The following is a 21,282-nucleotide window of genomic DNA, read 5'->3' as shown; positions in this document are numbered from 1 at the left end:
CAGGAAGTGCAAAAAATAGTATTATATTTAGTTGCTCATGTCTCCGAGCAAACATCTAAACTAGTCAGCACTGGTTGCAAAATCGTCCACCCCATCTCTCTTGGGTGCTTATTAGCAAATAACCTCATTGCTCTGTCTGATAATGTTGGTTAATGCTGATTAATTGTGTCACTAGGAATGGGTGTGAGCTTGCTTGCATGGTTTTAGGTATTTGTGCGTTTCCCTGCACCTTTATTTTCCCCCATTAACTCCTGTCCTTTTGAACTCTTGGTTTATCATTACTACATCGTGCTACTGACCTTTGGGATGAAAACATCCCTAAACCAAGGCAGCTGTAAAAATAAATCACACATGCATACATTCACACTTGCATGTATGCACACTGACAAGTATTGTGTAACCACTCTTTGCTCATACTAATGCATGTACAGTGAAGGCCAAAATACATGGGTTGCATACGCATCACGGCACTGCTGTCCCGGGATTCCCACAGCAGAGCGCGTCTATTATATCCTTTCGAAGCTGATACATGGACCACAGAATGGCACAAGTCTGTTTTTACGTGGCTCGTCTGCTTTTAAAAGGAACACAATCTGTTTAAAATTGATTAAGATGCATACCTCATTGTACCAGAGGGTGAAGTGAGGCAGTACAGCTTGAACTAACTGCATTATGACTTCACAAACTCAACATGCACACTGACGAAATCTGTGTAGAAAATAAACGCCTACGTTCGCTATGCATCCATTCTCCATGTATTTTGGTCAGAAGAATCACTCATTGAAGCTGCTCTGCAGCCATTGGTGCTCAATGATACACACTGTTCTTCTCGACGTGACTTCTTTAAATATCGTCATAAAAATCAACTTCATTTCAGAGGAAATTAACAAATCTGTTTGGACTCTAGAAAGGTTGATATTTTTTTTTCTTCCCCGACCCGTTTCAAATGTTATCACTCAATTGAATGGGCATTATCATTGGTTATCAGCCTTAGTTGGTTAGAAGGGGCCTGTTACACCTAGTAGTAGGTACAGAAGGCCGTTATCAGCTATTCATATAGTTATCTGACTTACAGGATGTATACTGTCATGATAAAGCTTGCCATTAGCCACCTATATCAGGCTACATTCTCCTCCCCTTTCCCTATTTGTTGTTTTACCACCGCTGCATCTGGGGCTTAGCACTACCTAACGCAATTGTGATTGGTTTGAAGAAATACAACTGGAGTGCCGTTAGGAATTGAAACAAACCTAATGTTTCTAGGTTCAATTTTGGCAACAAAAGTACTTGGTGAGGTTTAGTAAAATATTGTGGTTTGGGTTAAAATACTTACATTGGTGGCATTTGTTAAAAACTTTACGCAAGGATAATTAATTATTAAAATTAACTCAAGTTGCCTAGGCAATTTTTAAAAAGCTTACCAACAGGGCCAGACAGCCTCATACCCATGGTAGTGATAAAAAGTTAAAACGCCCATTCGATCGGCTGATAACAGTTATCAGTGTTTTTATCTTTCATATTTGTGTGGATCTGTAAATGGAAGATGTTTGTGTATTTTAGTTTCCTTACTATAAAAGGTATTAAAATCTTAATCTTGGAATTACAAATTGTATATGAGCTAAAAGTTACAGTGTTACTCGTATGGATACAGAATGTCTTTTTATGTCTTTTTCAGTTTGCACACAGGAAAGTAGTCAATTGATGCTTAAAGCAGGCATTTAGAGCATATTTTAATATGAAAATGGAATTATGTAAAACCCCATGACCTAATGGCCTTAATAATGATCTTATTGACATAGATTAGATCTGTACAGCCCCTTCGGATTGATTGGTACAACAACCAGATGTAATCCACCAGGTTCTGGGTGCTCTGTCTGCGGATACTACCATATGTTCCCTTAATGATCTGAACCACTTTGCTCTTGAAAAACAGATGCACAAAACACCTGTGAGCTTCGCTGGTGTAAGATGGAAGATGGTCCCAATATATTTTGTACAAAAAGTTTATATTGTTTCATTGAAAAGGAGCCGTTCAGAATATTTTGATTACTATTGAGTAACCTGGGAACAATGGTTACCACTATTATTGGCAGCTTTTCTTGAAAGCATTCGTGTGCCATTAATAGAGACAATCATTACGATGGTTGAGTGCACATGACCACACATCAGATATGGTTATTTTCTGATATAGTGCCTTTAAAGCAAATGATTTTCTAAGAATTCTGATTATTGTGCCATAACATGGACTGTTCATCTTTAACATTTGACTTGTTTTACCACTTTGTCTTCAACAATACTTATAATAAGCACTGGATGTGTTCTCCGTGTTGACTAATTCCCATGCATTTGATCATAGAAAATGCACTTTTTTGCAACATATCAGCAAATTATTAATGTGTAAAGTGTCACCCATGTCGATAATATCAGTAGGTCATTTAAACAATAAAAACAAAGCTTTTTCTGAATTGCCTTCAGTGCTGAGACTCATTTAATGCTCTGACATAAGTTGATACATATTGTACCTTCATTTCATCAGACATCTCATATTGTGTTCTCTTCTTTGCTATGTGCCCAGCATTCAGATCAGGGTGCCTAAAAAACTGGCAACCAAGTATGGGCACTCTTATATAAACAACTTTTTGTTTGTTCAACATGTAATGAGGGTGAGTAGTAAAAATAATTGATGTTCTCTGTGTACTGACTGGCAATTCACGCAGTCACAAAGAAAATTGTTCATATTAGGAGGTGATTTTTTTAATTTATCAAAGCATCAATAACAAATACAAACATTTCTAACATTTAAAATTTGACCTACTAAATCCGATATACCTGTACATAGCATCCACTAAGTTTTTGAAATTCATCTTTTGTTCCCCCACTTTTTTTTTTAATCCAGTGAAACAGCTCCACTCTCTAGTGTGGGTCCATGTCATTAATCTACTCCCCCCGTGTAAACTGAGTCACCAATTTGCTTATTTTACATAAACCTAGCAAAGCAGTTAAGTGTCCAGTCCAGCACCACGGACAACATTGAGCGGCACCAACTTGCCATTGTACCTGAATAAGTTAAGATAGATAGATAGATAGATAGATACTTATATATCCCATAGCAACCACCAGCCAGGAGGGCCTATTTCTTATGGATGCTTTTTTTTAAAAACAGAAACGGTTTAAATTTGAATATATCCATTAATTTAATATTGCCAATAGTTTACTTCAGGCCATGATGTGTTGAGATTATATCACAGCTAAGAGAGCTCCGCGTTGGGCCGATCACCGCCCCCTCTGTGATACTTTCCGAACATACCACTCTGTTGTGAGCTATTACTTAAATATAACACTATATAAGGGCAAATACTCTGGCACATGTCCAGCAGTAAAAAAAAAACTGTCAGAAGAACTTGAGCAGTAGTGAAATCGATGTTCTGTTAAACAAACTTAAAGGAAATCTGAATTGCCAGAGCTTCAGTACTGGCGTTACAGGAAAATCAATAGGCCAGCAATGGTAAATCATTTGTGATGCTGTAATCGTTATATCAGCAGAGGGACGCACAGAAACTGACATCTGTGTCATCGGATTTTGAAATTAAAAAGCCATTTAATTTCTAGCACTGAATATTTCTGCATTGAAATTATGTATCTGAATGTATCGACTCTGAATTCAACTCTTTGTTTTTTAAGGGTTCACAAAGTCAAGGTTAATAAATTCAACGTTAAAAAATTCAATATACCAAATTCAGTTGCAAAACACAGCGTATACAATTCAATGTTAAAAATGCAACGTTCAAAAATTCAAAGAGAGCTGGGACAAGAGATGCTGCTAGTTGGCACACATACCATGGATATATCAACGTACCAATCTATGATCCACCATGCTTTCGTGCCACGTTGGTTACACACAGTCTGCTGCACGTGGCAGAGTTCAGTTTGACTGACTTTGACTTTAAGGGCACACTCACACTTGGCCCAGATGATCCGTGCCGTGATTTAGCATGATTGTCCCCCTCTCCGTCTTTCCCCGTGGCCCAGGCCTGCTTGCATTCACATTACTTGAAATGATCCGAGCCTCGGCTTGATTGCTTCCTGATTATAGACGCCATCACCCCTCAGAGACTCCACCTCCGCATCAGACCAATGTGAACCCTTTGGCTGCATCTTTTCATCTTTTTGTTGGTGAGAATAATATTTGTATTTGATTCTTCTTGATTTTTTTCTTCTGGATTATGTTTGTATGTGTCAAGCTCCAAGTTTCTCTCCCTTTTTCTAATGATGTCACTTCCTCTCACAACTACACACACCTGTGATGAGCTGATTGCATGAGTGTGCTTAATTTTTCAAAGGAAGTCACACAACACAAGTGAAACACTGGGTCCCGATGAAGTTAAATAGAGCGAAATATCGACCGAAGACTTAATAAAAGATCTTCAAGTGAGGGCGGGAGCAAGTGTTTATTTTTTATGTTGAACTCGACTGGGGATCTGTTCCCAGCACCACCCCAAAGAAGAATCTGCGTGCTGGTTAAGCTTTGATGGCATCTTTTTAATTGTCCGCTGCAGGTACAGTCATATATCAATACACATCAGGCCCGTCGTCAATGTTCGTGCACTTGCTCGTACATGCTCGTGCTCATACATGTGTATCCGTGCTTTAGAAAAGCTCACCCCTCTCAACCGGACAACAACAACAGTTGTACTCACACTTGTGAAGCGTGCTTGGGCAAGGGATATTTTAGTCCTAATTAAAATCATTCATTCATTCATTCATTTTCAACCGCTTGTCCCTGTCGGGGTCGCGGGGGGCTGGAGCTGATCCCAGCTGACATCGGGCGTGAGGCGGGGTACACCCTGGACAGGACGCCAGTCTATCACAGGACACATAGAGACAAACAGATACAGACAACCATTCACACCTATGGGCAATTTTTTTCTAATTAGAATCAATGAACCAAACATATGTCTTTAGCCCAGAAATTTAATAATTCAATCATTAAAGTGACTAACATGCGATTATCTAAACCCGGTTTAATTATAACTTACAGTATGTTTCCTTGTGAAAACCAGATGAGTGCTCTTGATCACTCCAAAGATAGGAAAACATTAGTTAATCCCATTTTTGTATATCATTTCCTGCGTCTTACCCAGTATTCCAACAACGTTATTGCAATGACAACATTATGTCGAATTTTAGCATAGGTGAGCCTTTCTGAGTCCAATAGTATCAATTGAGGAGCTTATAGTGTAATTAATGGATTGTGTTTGGACTGCCAACATGATACCTTCTCTATCAACTGCAGGCAAATAAATGTGAGGGTAGGTGGAGGGTTTTCTACTGTCAGTCAGTCAGTCAATATTTGAAGTGCAGGGTGGAGGACTGTGGGTGGGACTTTTATGTAAGACTCAAGGGTACAAAGTCTTAAGATACTCTTTTGAACCTTTTGAAAAAAACGGTATTTGCATGATTTACAGGCATTATCTTAGTGGTTGCTGCTCGTTTGTACTAACTAATATCTACGAAGCCTTCGCATTTATTGCCGTATCAGGAACTAATCACATCATTAGTCTTTTACAGTTTTTAGCATTTATGGATAGTCAGTTATTCAGAGAGTCCCTGCCCATCTGAATGTTTACATAACGGCTTTTCCGGCAGCTGTATTTAAACCTCAAATCCAAGGTCTCTCCTCCTCACTCTCCGGTCCTGCATCTTTCTTTCTCAACTCCCTCCTCGCATTCACACCCTCTTTGTTGCAAATATGGCCACAGTGGGTAAGGTAGGTACATATTTATATACTGGAGCACTCTTATGTACAAGTGTGATGCTTTAAAGTTTTTTAGAGTATAATCTAAGTATAGTCAAGTATAATAGAGGGAAAAAAAACACCAGACAACAATGCCATTAATGTATTTTACTAATATTATGAGATTCTTAAGTGATCGTAATTTTTTCATTATGTGGATGGGAATATATCAAGCTGATACATGATGACATTTTTCAGTAGTCTGTTGTGCAGTTTTAGTGTAATTGTTTACTTTTGCATGTTTATTTTATTCAAACCAACTTAGAAGTATTATTTCCATGGCAATAAAACTATAATAATGAAGTAAAATATCTTTCTCTTTCTGTACGCTCTGCCTCAGCAAAACACTGCATGTCCTTTTCTGAACTGGTGCATAGATTGTGCAACTGTGTATATTGGCAGAGAAGAGAGTGTAGTAGGCCAAAAACGATCACGGTGGAATGGATGGCTGGGATCATTGCGGTCCAAGTGGAAAGAAAAAAAAGACCAATAAAACCTTTTAAAAAGGGGTTTGCTCAATACTTTACCCAGTAATACAAACTTTGCCAACATTAAATTATACTGTTTTAAGAAAATGTTTGTTCAAATAAAGAACCTGTGTGGACTTGAAATTGAAACCACAATGTACAACCACATGTAATTAATAAATGTGCAACGAATATGTGTGCAATGACGATCCCTTGCTTAGTCAATTTGGCGCCCCAGAGTGTCTTAAAGTCACAGTACAAAGGATAGTAACATTGCTTCTATCGCTCAAGTATGCATTGTAAAACGCGGTGGTTTTCGCAGGGGGGTTTCCAAAAACTGCAATAAAATCTTTCCGGAAACCCATCAGGATTTAACTGTGGCAGCACCCGGTAATAGAGATTCTATGCTGGTGTCACTGCCCTGTCTGTAGGTAATCAAGTGCAAGGCAGCAGTGGCCTGGGAGCCCAAAAAGCCTTTGGTGATGGAAGAGATTGAGGTAGCCCCGCCTCAGGACAACGAGGTCCGCATCAAGGTGAGAGACGTCCAGTTTGGTGACTTACACATGTACACACACGAATACCTTGCTGCACTTTTGAGTAAGGGGTAGTGAATGCATGTACGGCGGTTTATACTACGTGAATGTGGTGTATTCCAAATGTTTGCACATGGATGTGCAGGAATGTGTGTTTCTGTTTTTGGTTTTCTTTGTTTTTCATGTTTAAAATGCAAAAATTGAAATGAAAATTGTGTAGATTTGAATGTCGATTGAACTCTGATCAGAGGTGTAGAGGCATCGCAGCCCATACTGAATTTCGTACTGAAAGTCATGTACAGCATCTTTAAAGTAAGGATAATACTCAACTCTTCAAATGAAAGCATCAGTGTTTTCATTGTGAGGTCCTTTTCTTCGGCGCAGATTGTTGCAACCGGGGTGTGCCATACGGACCTGTATCATCTGTTCGAGGGTATGCATAAAGACGGCTTCCCAGCAGTCCTTGGCCATGAGGGAGCCGGCATCGTGGAGAGCGTTGGGCCTGGAGTCACTGAATTTCAACCAGGTCAGTTAACGCTTACAACCTAAATTGTTTCACTGTTAGCGATGGGTACACCAAGGCGTATCTGTGCCATTCATCCCAACAAACCTGTCTGACACATGATTGGTTGCTTTGTTAGCTGGCTTCATTTTGACGTAGCAACATGGTATTTTTGTATTCAGGAGACAAGGTGATTCCTCTGTTCATCTCCCAGTGTAAGGAATGTCGCTTCTGTAAGAGTCCCAAAACCAACGAGTGTGAGAAAGGATGGTGAGCTCATCTTTGTCTTTTCATCTCTTAATTTCATTAGTTCAGGGTCTTTTCATGAAGTCAGGACCAATCCGAGGGTCGGTTTACATTTTATGCACTCTGTCTCTATGTATGTCATAGTGCTCTAAATTACAACTAGTCTAAAGTTTCATTTTCATTTTAATGGATTCTCCTTTCAGGGCTACTGAACGTCCTGGTCAGATGTCATCAGCAGACTCCAGGTTTACCTGTAAAGGGAAGAAGGTACTGCAGTTCATGGGGACTAGCACCTTCTCTGAGTACACTGTGGTTAACCAGATGGCTGTGGCGAAGATCGACCCCGCTGCCCCTCTGGACAAAGTCTGTCTCCTTGGATGTGGGGTCTGCACAGGATATGGAGCTGCAGTTAATACTGCTAAGGTGTGTATGTTTGACTCTTGGGGATAGTTAAACATGTGACGCTTAAAGCTAAGAGGTACTGTAATGAATTCCCCCAATACCACTCATCATGTTAAACATCAGAGATCTGATGTGAAGCATACAAGCTGTCTTTGACACTACAGTATTAAGAGACAAGTGACATCCAATCTAAAAAGCCATGTTGACCAAAGTCTTTTGTTCTTCAGGTAGAACCAGGCTCCACATGTGCTGTATTTGGCCTGGGAGCTGTTGGTTTGGCTGCAGTCATGGGCTGCAAGTCTGCAGGAGCCAAGAGGATAATTGCTGTTGACATCAATCCAGAGAAGTTTGAGAAGGCCAAAGTGTTTGGCGCGACTGAATTTGTGAACCCCAAAGATCACAGTAAACCCATCAACCAAGTACTGTCTGAGATGACCAACGGAGGAGTGGACTTCTCCCTGGAATGTGTGGGGAATGTAGGAGTCATGGTGAGTAAATACATTTAAAGCACATGTTTTCACAGCTGCTCTGCAGATTTAAATTCTTCTGGTTGCAAGCCCACTGACGTTGTGCTTTTTCTCCATCTAGCGCAGTGCCTTGGAGTCTTGTGTGAAAGGTTGGGGTGTCGGTGTGCTGGTCGGTTGGACAGACATGTATGACGTTTCTATCCGACCCATTCAGCTCATTTCTGGACGCACATGGAAGGGCTCCCTGTTTGGAGGTGAGACACCTGTCAGCCAAATATGTCCAACCCAATTAACAATGACACTACAACTGTCACGGTCACGGGTCTTTGATAGGTTGTCAATCTCAAGTGGGTGAATCTTTATAGTAATAATAGTAATATATGTGACATGGAAAGTGGATCGAACTCATCTGGGTTTCAAACTGAGGGCCATAAGGCTTAGTGGTATTTATTAAATCCCCTTATTTTACCACCACAACCTGAGTCTGCCAAACTACCAAAGTCTGCATAGGGACGGGGTCAAGCTGGGACTTTGAGGACTTTCTCCTGGGAGACTTGTGTTCATGTGAAAACGACAGTCAGTGTTGTTATTCTAAGTTACATTTGTTAACTTGTGAGTTAGCTTCTGTATGTAAGTACGTGATGTCCATCGTCACTATGTGAAGTATCTATGTACGGAAATACCTATTTTACCCCAAACCATGATCTTTCGTCTAAATTGAGCCAACTAGTTTTGGTGCTAAAACATAACAGTCACGTAATATTCAAAAAGTGCAATATCTAACTAAATATTTCACAAGATATAGTATGAAAATTTGTGCATACGTTTTCGTAAAATATTATACAAAATGTCGTATGAGAATACACTGAACCAAAAGGCCACAGGCTTGTTCTCATTCCACCAGTATGTTTAAGACGAGACAATGTTCTTATTTTAACGTGTGTGTGTGTTCTCTGTGGTTCAGGATTTAAGAGTAAGGACGGTGTGCCTCAGATGGTTAAAGCCTACCTGGACAAGAAGGTGAAGCTGGACGAGTTCATCACTCACAACATGACCTTGGCCCAGGTCAATGATGCCATTGAACTGATGAAGCACGGCGGATGGTAGCGTTACACTTCTATGCTTTCTCCACCCTTCTGGAATTTCTTACAAACTACACAGATGAATAATTAATAGGTGCAAGTCCTCTGATTTCTCTTTTGTTTTTGCTCCACAGCATCCGGACGATTCTGAGTGTTTCTCCACAATGAGACCATTGTGTTGCATTCAACTACATACAAAATAAAACATTTGATGACCTGCTACGGACTCTCAACACAGTATTCATGAAAACAATACAATGCAAATAATAAAGCGATCCATCAAATTATGCACACTTTGTGCCCGACCTTGAACAGTATTCCGTGGATTACGTGCAGATTGTGAGAATCATCTGCAGTGATCACACATAAGAAGCTTGATCTGTTGCTGCTCAGTTTGTGTTCTGGTGTTGTTTGTCTCAAGTTTTAGGTCAGCTTCCCTCGGACCAGCGTATTGATATCAATGTTTGCAACTTGACATGGAGTGTTGAAATGATCATTAAAGATCCCCTGCATTGAAAAATGTGTTGTTCCTATGTTTACATCCCCGAAAAATGTCTGACCCTGACTTTTATGACTCAATGTACTCGTTTTCACCTTTCTGTGCACTGTGCCCTTAAATCGGATTTTGAAATGTACTCCTGGCATGCAATAATTTGTTTGAAGTCGAAAGCCAATCACTGTCTAATATTCAAAAGCCAGAAAAGAAACCTCCTTCGCAGAGCGGACTGTCAGTACAGAGAATTAAAAACACAGCCAGCCACTTCCAGTTGCAAGCATAGATTTTTTTTTTTTTAATTTCTGAAAAGCTGCAGTGTGAGTGCTGGATTCTAAAAAAGCTGATAATACACTGAATCATTCACTTAAATGTGTAAAGAAGCACCTGAAGTATATCATTAGAATAATAAGAACAATAATAATGAACATGTAGAAGAACATACTGTAGGTTGTGGATACTTTACGCCAGAGAATGTATATAAAGATGGACGACACATCTCCACTTTCTCCCACTGTACAAAAGTCAAGCAAAAATATCCTGGATACGGGCGCCACCATGTGATCTGGCAGAATCAAAGTCCTACCCGACCAATTACGAGTCAATCACAGCTGTCAATCAGGATGTTTCACCTTTTTTATAGCATCACAAAACTAATTAGAACCAAATGTATCAGAGAATTGAACATCAGTGTCAGATCCGAACTACCTAAAATGACAAAAAACACCTTTGAGGAAATATTAGTTTGACATGTACTTAAATCTTTTAGCTTGATCCACGTCCCATCTGCTAATATGAAGGGCAAGGGACTGTTCTGCAGCCAGCCTCCAGGAGATGGAAATGTTTTGGCTTCACTTTCAGGTATCGAGCTGTCCCATATACAGTCTACGGTTCACACCCACAAAAAAGATGCTGTCTATATCCGGTGTGAGGCTCAAACATATGCTATAGCTGAATCTGTTGGATGTTCCTAGCTTTCTTGATTCTAACTCCTCTTTGCATGGCAGAGTATTTTTTATAGACTAGAAAATGGAAGTAGCCTCTCCTTCGGGGTTTGTTCTCTAAAGTTGATCCAATCGTACTCGCCTCAGGGAGCCGCCATCTTGTGGCATCTTTGACTCCTCCTCATTTCCTCTTACCAAAAAAGGGCATTGATGTGACGTTTGGGGGGAGGGAGATACGTCCGTCTAGGTGTTGTTTACTGAATTAGCCACATTAGCACCACCATCTGGGAGCTAGACTAACAACACACGTGTGCCATCGATCGTTGTTGAACGTTATATTGCAAGGCATGGTGCAAGTGCGGCTATTCAATTAGCATAATAGAGCTAGCATTAGCACAGTGTGTTCCTAAACCATCTGCTGGTACAGTGGATTGAAGAGCAAACCATCTTGTCACTTATGGAAACACCACCACAAGAATGACCACAGTCCAGGTCAAGATGACGGAGTTCACATGCTAATCCTGAAAACTAGCCTCCGAGGTGAAATGAGGGCCAGTGGCTAACTGTCAATCAAGGGACATTAGAGTCCAGCTATTATCACATTTGTTTTGGTCTGCTATATACATATCTGCTCTGTAATTGTGCCCTGTGTACTCCTTTGTTATGTGTTGGTACCATTATACTAGCTATGCATTCATGCATTCATTTGACCATTAGGTAGTCATAGATGAAGATCTTATTTCAATATAGCCAATCAAATCTGGCATAAAGCAGAAATCTCATCCTTCGGAGCCAGACAGCAGCCTGCTACTCAACACAGACTTTGAACAACAACAGCTAATCATTCACAAGATATGATCAGCTCACCTTACTTAAGCACTGTAATATAGTTTGTTCTTTGATGTTTGTTTGGTATAATTGTACTTCGGTGTACTGGCTCAGTAGATATCCAGGCACCCAGAGCCAAGCACGTAAACTTAAAGTTCATATTTACTCCTGATGAAAAACAGGTCAGTTAAGGAGAAGGCTGGATAGTGATAAGGGAAAGTGTGAGCGGGAGAGATTACTGCATATCGGAACAGAGGGGCTGAGAGACTGAATGAGCAGGAGTTGAATGGAGTGAACAGAACAGACACAAAGCAGGTTCACATGAAAGCACCTTTCAAACACTAAGGCAATTCAGAATGCTGGGAAAAAAAAGTCAAATAAAACTGCTGGAATAAATAAAAGGGGCTATACTCCACATTAAGAACATGAATACAGCAGCAAAAAAATATTTGCTATGTAGATTGATGAAGTCACTTTCCCTCCCTGCTGTGATAGCTGGTCCAGCTGTGCGTGCGTTGATACTTGACATGATGGGGGTCTGTGAGAGCTGTGTGGAGGCAATCCTAGCCCAGTTTATTTCAGTATGTTGCGTACAGTTCCTTTAACCTTACTGTATTTCTCTTGTTGTGACAGTTTCACACTGAGCTTTGCTTTCTTGTATTATCTAGTTTGAAAGTCAGCTATAACTAGTGTGGAAATGTATTAGTCTGGTATACTTCAGGTAATTTTCGATTTCTAAAAGACGTTATTAACGGTGCAGAGCAAAATTCCTCTGGAAGCAACTGGATAGACTTACAAGCAATCAGAGCAGACATCCGTAAAATTTGTTGCCCAGATTTGGATAATGTTCATTTGCTGTTAAATCCCTCCCTGCCTATCTGCATATCAAACATGTGAATACTTCCTCAATATATAAATCTCCGTTCCAAAGTTTTCCCCACTCTGCTCAAGCTGCACGCCTCTCTCTACACCCCTTCTGCTTGTTAACTCTTCTCTTTGAAGCAAAAATGGCCACAGCTGGTAAGGCAAGTAATATGTGGGCACTCATTTATTTGTTTTTTTTGTGCTTTATATGTTTGTGTGTTTTATTTGTTTTTTGCAAATATGAACAACAACGGATTTACTCATGGTTTACTTGAGTAATCTAATCATTCATGCTAGTGAATAAAATGTAAAAACTGTTATGTAAACAGGTTGTTCAGTATGTAACATGTAGGCCTACATACATACATATAGGGAACCCTTGTTTTTCATGATGTAGGGAGGATGTGAAACAATTTGTTGGCTTGATATGATTGTGGCAGTCATTCAATATAACATTGAAATGGGCCACTAGAAGACTGTGACTTAAATTTTAACATAAGAAATTGCAACATTATATGCTGGTTCTCGTATGTTGCCTTTTATGTTGGGTTCACAACACCCGCAAGGTGAATATTCGTTTAAACATTCTTTGTTAAAATATGTGTGCAGAGAGCGGAGTTTGGATTGATCCAACTGTCCGTACTTTTTTTTTGTTGCTGTGATTGAAATTGCAATAAACATATAAAAAGTAAGCCGAAATAACAACATCATGATGACTATTTGTACTTTCTCAGGTCTTTCCGCAAGACAATAAGCAATCAACTTTTACAATGTTTGATTTCTGAATGTTTGATCAATCAGGGCTTTGCTAACATTGTAGCTGCTCCATCAACACAACAACATACACACAATTTCCTGAATTTACCAGAGAGCTGTTTCACAATGCATGGCGGATTAAGCCGTGATATTCAGTTTTCAGTTATCCTGGCTGAATTTAGCTTTGACTCAGCCATTATCTCCTCATATTTAAAATGCAACAAAGAACTATTACATTTTCTGATAAAAACAAAAACAAACTAGTGATGCGCAAAAATCAAACTGGGTGAGTAATTTTCCCTGAAAATAGAAATATCCTGAGACTTACAAATTCCGATAAGCTAAACAACTAACAAGGGAAACACTTGACTCCTTTCACACAAGACTGTTAGCATGCAACCTGAGACTTCCCTGATGCGGAAAAAGATCAAAACTATGATAATTAAAATATGCACATGCAATAAACTATGGCATCAAGATAAAGTTTAGTTATAGTATAGTGTTCTTTTTGTTGATTGATAATATAGTATGGTTGGATTGGGTTGGTGTTGCAGTCTTGAGGCTGCCCAGGGTTTGTTGGGTTGTCTGGGCAGAGCCTTAAGACCAGCTGCCTACAGTCCTGGAAGGTTTAGACTGTGTGATGGTATGTCAATATCTCAATAACATCATCAAAACATTTTCAGAATATTGCTTTCAGAATGTTACCTCAATTAAAACATCCTCAGAATGTTACAGTTACAACCTTATGTTTTCAGTTAGCAACTTTATAGGACATTTCAGGAAATGAAACAACATCCTTAAAATGTTCTTGAATATTAGAAAAAAATGTGTTTGTTAAAACATTATTAGAACTAAGGTAACGTTAGTTGGAGCGGCAGTATGGGGTGGCAGTGGCTCCGTCCATAGGTGACTTGGCTGGGAGCCGGAGGGTTGCTGGTTTGTTCCCCTGTGTGGACCATGAATAGAGCGTGGACTGGTGGCTGGAGAGGTGTCAGTTCATCTCCTGGGCACTGCCGAGGTGCTGTTGAGCAAAGCACCAAACCCCCAACTGCTCGGGGTGCTGGTCACAGGCAGCCCCCTCGCTCTATCATCTCTCTATTAATTGCATGTATATAGGTCCTGTCTGTGCATGTTTGTGTATTTGGAGCCTGTGGGTGTGTAACATGAATAACAATAATAGAGTGAAAATCGGATTTCCCCGTGTAACGTACCAAAAATAATTCTCCAACACAAAAATTGTTTTCAACTCCATAGGTCTACATGTTTTTCTACTTTGGTAACTCCCACACTCAAACAAAATATAACAAGAGCATCCAAGAAAGGGTTGTTGCACTATGGCAATTTTTCGAGAACCATTTCTAACAGTCCGCAGAAGTATTTGTCATACCTCAGATGAAGTAAATGTTTGTGGTGTCACTGCCTTGTCTGTAGGTCATCAAATGCAAGGCAGCAGTGGCCTGGGAGCCCAACAAGCCTTTGGTGATCGAGGAGATTGAGGTAGCCCCGCCCCAGGACAGCGAGGTCCGCATCAAGGTGAGAGACATCAAATCACACACATGTAAACACACAGACCAGGTTTTAATCACAAATGCGTATGACTCTGTGCACCCTAAGATCCTTTTGGATTTCCATGGGGTGCTAGCGGAATAGAAAAAATTCCTCTGCATGCAATTCGATAGTCCTACAACTAATCAGAGCCATTAAATGTGACAACCAATTACAGCAACAAAGGCTGTGCTTGGTCAGCCGAAAAAAATCTACAGCACATACAATGTTCACTCATCACTTATCTTCGACCGCTTATCCGGAGTCGGGGTTGTGGGGGCAGCAGCTCTAGCAGGGGACCCCAAACTTCCCTTTCCCGGGCCACATTAACCAGCTCTAACTGGGGGATCTCGAGGTGTTCCCGGGCCAGTGTGGAGATATAATCTCTCCACCTAGTCCTGGGTCTTCCTGGGCCTCCTCTCGGCTGGACGTGCCAGGAACACCTACCTAGGGAGGCGTCCAGGAGCCCCATGCAGGACTCCATTCAGGGTCTCCAAGAAGGCCGAATACTCTGAACTGCTGTCAACCATTCTTAGTCCGGCCCATCATCTGAGACCACTCTGCCATGGGAGACCCTACCAGGAGCACCAGGCTCCAGGCAACACAGCCCTCAGGTTCACAGGGACACACAAACCTCTCCACTACAATAAGGTTATGGTTCCCGGAGAGGACATACAATGTTTGGTATACTAATTTGAGGTGTAAATAAGATGTGCAATTGTTGCTAGCAATGCTGAACCTGTCTGTCAAGCTTTTTCCCTTACTTGTCTTCCTGTTTTCATTGTTTTACTGTTTTTGGTACAGATTGTGGCGACTGCGGTGTGCCACACGGACCTGCACTACCTTTTTGAGAATGTTAAAGAAGAAAATTTCCCAACAGTCCTTGGACATGAGGCGGCTGGCATCGTTGAGAGCGTCGGGCCTGGAGTCACTGAATATCAGCCAGGTCAGTTTGTAATGGTACAACATGAAATGAGAAGATTGGTGTGTATCATGTCGTTTGTTGAGCATGGAGTTGGCACGAGTGTAAAGACCTGAAACAGCTTACTTGGCTATGTACAAAGTTCAGAAATACATTAAACACACTTGGGCCTTTTAACCAAAACCTCTAAAGCTCACTATTAAAAAGTTGTTACTTGTTACTTTAAATCAATACATTAACAGAAATGCTTGGGGTATTAGTGGAAGTGTGTCAATGATTTACTCCAATCTCTGCCATTCAGCCAATATTTCTTTTTACAGCATATTCAAATTGGCCTAAGATAAATGTGACTGTCACAAGGCAACATTGTTTTTGTCTTTCAGGAGACAAGGTTATCCCTATTTTCATCCCCCAGTGTGGAGAATGTCACTTCTGTAAGAGCCCAAAGACAAACCAGTGTGAGAAAGCATGGTGAGCTCAATAAACACTCAATTCTCAACTTTTCAATTAATTGGTCTTAGGTGTTCATCCAGCGTAAACATTTTATACCCTATTACGCAAAATTGTTTTCAGGATTTGTACACCAAAGGATTATCTTTTTTATTTTTTATAAATATTCCTTGCACCATCTAGGGACAGGCATGAGTCCAGGTTTACCTGTAAAGGGAAGAAGGTGCGGCAGTTTACAGGGACTAGCACCTTCTCTGAGTACACTGTGGTTAACCAGATGGCTGTGGCGAAGATCGACCCCGCTGCCCCTCTGGACAAAGTCTGTCTCCTTGGATGTGGGGTCTGCACAGGATATGGAGCTGCAGTTAATACTGCTAAGGTGTGTACAGTTGACTGTTGGGGAAAGTTCAACATGTGATGCTTAAAGCTAAGAGCTACTGTAATGAATTCCCCCAATATCACTCATCATGTTAAACATCAGACTGAATTTGCCTTTGACACTACAGTATTAAGAGACAAGTGTTTTAAGGCATCCAATCGAAATAGCCATGTTGACCAAAGTCTTTTGATCTTCAGGTAGAACCAGGCTCCACGTGTGCTGTGTTTGGCCTGGGAGCTGTGGGTTTGGCGGCAGTCATGGGCTGCAAGGCTGCAGGAGCAAAGAGGATTATCGCTGTTGACATCAATCCAGAGAAGTTTGAGAAGGCCAAAGTGTTTGGCGCGACTGAATTTGTGAACCCCAAAGATCACAGTAAACCCATCAACCAAGTACTGTCTGAGATGACCAACGGAGGAGTGGACTTCTCCCTGGAATGTGTGGGGAATGTGGGAGTCATGGTAAGAAGATTTAGGTAAGCTACTTCAAGAATACAATTAGGAGGTGTGACCTAAATATTGAAACAATAAATATATTTTAATCAAAGTCAACTGACCTCACTTGCTTTTGTCCAGCAGTACTTATCGGAGAAGAGATGATTGTCACTCAAGTTACCCAGCCCACATTTTCTCAGCTAGTCCAGAGATTTGGACCAGCATCCCTTTGGTTCCAAGCCCACTTACTTAGTGCTGTTCCTTCATTTAGCGCAGTGCCTTGGAGTCCTGTATGCCAGGTTTGGGTGTCAGTGTGATTGTTGGCTGGACTGACGTAGAAGACGTTGCTGTCCGACCCATTCAGCTTATCGCTGGACGCACATGGAAGGGCTCCCTGTTTGGAGGTGAGACAAATATAACCACCACTACTGACTAAACATTCTCTGGTAATTAAATGGCTGTGGGCTAATGTTCTGCAATTGTCTATTTCATTTTCTGGATAAGATTATAGTCTTGTTTTGTGATTTTGTGGCTTAGGCTTTAAGGGCAGGTTTGGCGTGCCTCAGATGGTTAAAGCCTACCTGGATAAGAAGGTGAAGGTGGATGAGTTCATCACTCACAACATGACTTTGGACCAGATCAATGATGCCATTGAACTGATGAAGCACGGCAAATGGTAGATTTACACTTTACACATTGTACCAATAAGACATATAATAGTTGATAGCCAGCCCAGCAAAAAAAAAAAAAGTGACCATTCATGATTCAACAACAACAACAACAACAACTTGGATAAAGTAATCTCATAATTTCTCTTTTCTCTTGTTCCACAGCATCCGGACAGTCATGAATGTTTCTCCACAATAATACAACTGTGCTATGCTTTCAATGACCTCAAAGTAATACAATAAATCACCACGACTATACAAAATCTAAGCATAATATACATAATAATACAATCCATATAATCATGAGGTCTTGTGAGAAAATACAGATATTCAATAGGCCAGATTTGCTGCAGCTGCTGCAATCGGTATGAGCAGGCTGACCTTAACCTCTTAAGGTTCGGGGTCAATGCCTAACCTCAAGCAGTCAAGCAAGAATCTACGTTCAAAATAATGCAGCAGCACTCTTAACGGAAATATGTCATGGATTGAAAAAAAACAAACCTGCAGCACCGGCACACAAAATGTCCAATCAGCACCGGCACACAATATGTCCAAAGATAACATAATAACATACCTGCATATTCAATCAGCGGTCTGCAGCAGACGAAAAGGAGTGGAAGAAGAGGCAGAGCAATGCTAGTTAACACCGGCTAGACCTGTGCCATTCAACAAACAGACCATAAAAGAGTATAGCTGCACTTTTAAACTGTGACTTCTAAACCAAAAATGACACAAACGTGTTACAACAGCAATGTGATGAATGAAATTAACATCAGCAACATTATCATTATTAAGTTAGCAGTGAAATGTGGGGTAATAAAAAATGTGTTAGTAGCACTTTCTACTGACAGAAATCACCACCAAACTACACTTTAAAAAAATTTCCGACAGGAAAGTGTCCTGAAAATGAGGATTAATTAACAACATTAGCACACAAAAATACAGCTTTGCCTGACATGTCCACGTCTAGCAGGTCTTAACTAGCATCTAAACGGGAGCTTTATCATGGTTCGCCTTCATGCTATGTACCGTGCAATTTTGAATAAAGGGTTTTTGTTAACTTGGGGTTTCAAAGCCTATGCATTGTCTGATTTATTTCAAAATTTACATCAATGTGCCAAACTTGCCTTGTGTCTTTATTGTTGTTTACAGCCAACTCCTTGTCGTTTATCCACTCAGCTCACCTCATTTATAAAGGGACGCACAGAACAGGGCGCATGCCACTTTCTAAGCAGACTTTGAGATTTATAGAAAGCAAATTTCATGGGAAAATGTGCAGCCCTCCAAGCACACTCTGACCCGGGCGTACGCAAACAAAGGGGAGGAATGAGAAACGGCGGCACCGACAGCAGAAGGCTGAAACACGAGACACGAGAAAGTGTGAAACTGAGACCATGGTGTAAAACAAATCGAATAATCCCTCTCATTAATCATATAAAGAATACACAAAAAACATTCTTACAGTTAATACACAAACAGCTGTTTGTTTGATTCTCTCTGCAGTGCAAAAAAACAGCAATGTAGGATCGTATATTCAAATTCAAAAACATTAACTGTATCCCCATCATATTGCCACTCTACGGCCGTTCAGTCATTAGTAATGTCCACACTGTGCCCTCCAAACAACATGTTTTCCTTTTTTCCAGCTCGCCAACAAAAACATAAACTTCACATTGCTTTTTATGTCTTTTTTTTTTTTCCTCTCTGTGTTTGTGTCATGATGTCAGTATGAATGAATATTAATCTTGGGCGTTTCATTGACTACAGCATTTCTAGCCATCTATGGGCGTGACATGAAGCCGCAAAAGCTGCGCCACATTAAGAGTTGAATGTGATTCATAAAAGGAAACTTGCGTAGGACGTGAGTGCGCACTGTCTGATAAATCCCAATACTTTTATGCGCAGACAGGTCCCATGTTTTGTCCGCATGCCACCTTTGAGGTGAATCCTACGCACAGTTTTATAAATGAGGCTTTGATCTCACTTCCCTATCACTTTACAGCCTTTCGTTCTCACTGACTTACCAAGGTTTTTGATCACAGTTAAATGTGAACTCATATAACCTGCTTGTCTTTGGACTTATCTGGGTTCAAACCGGGATAATACATAACCATTACGTAACACACTAGTGTAATCCTTAGGATATCACCATCTGGTTGCACTTAATGTATTGCTGCTGAGCAGTACTCTTGCTGTCCCATCTTTGTTTTAACATAGTTTGTACAAACCCATTTCTAAAAAAGTTGGGACCGCGGGTAAAATGTAAATAGAAAAATGATGTGATTATTTGCAAAACATATTTAATTAATCATAGCACAAAGACAACATATCAAATTAATAATCGAGATTCATTGTTTTTTTGGAAAGCGAAATCCCCGCCTGAATCTGATGCCGGAACACATTTCAAAGAAGTTGCAACAATGGCAACAAAAGACTGAAAAAGTTGTGAAATGCTAAAAGAAAACACGTTGTGGAACATCTCACAGTCAATAAGGTTAACTAGCAACAGGTTAGTAACATGATTGGGATCTTGATCACAGGTGATCAGGAGCTGAGAGTGCATCTGTGGTGATCTGAGCTCCTTCAGCTGACTGCAATCAGTCAGAGTAGGTATAAAAGGGAGTTGCTGAGCCCTGCTCAGTGTGTGGCATATGTGCGGAGAGTCAATACCGGCAGTCCGTGTGCTGTGTTTGAGTGTGTGTGTTATTAGTTTGGCCATTTTTGTTCCCCCTGTCCAATGACCCCGCCTTATTTTTTTGTACCTGGGTCAAATTCTTTAATTTTTGTCATTTTTAATCAGTGGTTGACTGTGTATTTATTCTCCAGTTACCTTTTCGAAACCCCATTTGTGTTATTGTGCAGTATTTTGTTAGTTTCCCAACCTATAACCCCTGGTCCTGGTTCACCACTCTGTGGAAGATAGCACCACCAAATATTGCAACAATTTAAGAATAATGTTTCTCAATCTAAAATTGCAAAGATTTGGGGGATTTCATTATCTAGAGCACATTACACTGCTAAAGTGTGTATGATTGACTGTTGGGGACTTGTCGAAGGCAAAAACCTGCTGTAATGGAACCCCCCCATACACACACACACACACACACACATGGCAACAGCCTTCCCCAACCGGTGGAGGACATGAAGGATACATGAACAAGAAGCTGAGAGTGGATGAATCTGTGACTCAGCCCTCCACCCTTAGAGACATCTCATGAATACTAAAGGTTTTGTTTGTCTTCTATGCCACTGATGACCTCTGTCGAGGACAAAGCTGAGATACCATGAGAGGTATTAGGCAGGATTTTATGTGCCAAATTGTACAAGTTGTGTCAGAAATGTATCAGAATAATACTTAATTGATAGATGTAGGTCCATAAACATATTGATAATTATAAGAAAAACAGTCACACTTAAAATATGTACATTTTACTACAATGTTTAAGCCCAACAACGCCCCCTGCAAAGTAACCAGGAGTGCTGCCAGATAAATAGGGTGTGTCCAACAA

General features: G+C 40.6%; 3 protein-coding genes across 5 annotated transcripts in view; all 3 read left to right on the top strand.

Annotated features, from left to right (window-relative positions):
- LOC310954982 (serine palmitoyltransferase 2-like) overlaps positions 1 to 2,425 on the top strand; it is a 28,261-nt gene extending 25,836 nt beyond the window's left edge. The window contains exon 13 of the mRNA XM_083924694.1: positions 20 to 2,425. The gene's annotated coding sequence lies outside the window, so the exon portion shown is untranslated. The remainder of the gene's footprint in view (positions 1 to 19) is intronic.
- Positions 2,426 to 5,636: 3,211 nt separating this feature from the next.
- Positions 5,637 to 10,013, top strand: LOC310954951 (alcohol dehydrogenase 1). The gene is made up of 9 exons (XM_083924645.1): positions 5,637 to 5,767; positions 6,693 to 6,794; positions 7,179 to 7,320; positions 7,479 to 7,566; positions 7,746 to 7,965; positions 8,172 to 8,432; positions 8,533 to 8,665; positions 9,376 to 9,514; positions 9,628 to 10,013. Exons 1-9 carry the CDS (start codon positions 5,750 to 5,752, stop codon positions 9,659 to 9,661), a joined length of 1,137 nt encoding a protein of 378 aa, XP_083780771.1. The 5' UTR covers positions 5,637 to 5,749; the 3' UTR covers positions 9,662 to 10,013.
- Positions 10,014 to 12,711: 2,698 nt separating this feature from the next.
- LOC310954952 (alcohol dehydrogenase 1-like) lies at positions 12,712 to 18,811 on the top strand. 3 transcript variants are annotated; one of them, XM_083924647.1, is made up of 9 exons: positions 12,712 to 12,783; positions 14,810 to 14,911; positions 15,728 to 15,869; positions 16,229 to 16,316; positions 16,479 to 16,674; positions 16,872 to 17,132; positions 17,377 to 17,509; positions 17,643 to 17,781; positions 17,939 to 18,811. In XM_083924647.1, the coding sequence occupies exons 1-9, from the start codon at positions 12,766 to 12,768 to the stop codon at positions 17,970 to 17,972; spliced, it is 1,113 nt and encodes a 370-aa protein (XP_083780773.1). In that variant the 5' UTR covers positions 12,712 to 12,765; the 3' UTR covers positions 17,973 to 18,811. The 3 variants fall into 3 exon arrangements, with proteins under 3 accessions (XP_083780773.1, XP_083780772.1, XP_083780774.1); XM_083924646.1 differs by having other exon boundaries at positions 16,872 to 17,146; positions 17,382 to 17,509; XM_083924648.1 differs by lacking the exons at positions 17,643 to 17,781; positions 17,939 to 18,811 and having other exon boundaries at positions 16,872 to 17,146; positions 17,250 to 17,378.
- The last annotated feature ends 2,471 nt before the right edge of the window (positions 18,812 to 21,282 follow it).

Source organism: Echiichthys vipera, assembly GCF_963691815.1.
Source record: "Echiichthys vipera genome assembly, chromosome: 12".
In the NCBI taxonomy this organism is placed as follows: domain Eukaryota; kingdom Metazoa; phylum Chordata; class Actinopteri; order Perciformes; family Trachinidae; genus Echiichthys; species Echiichthys vipera.
This window is presented reverse-complemented; position numbering and strand designations above follow the sequence as displayed.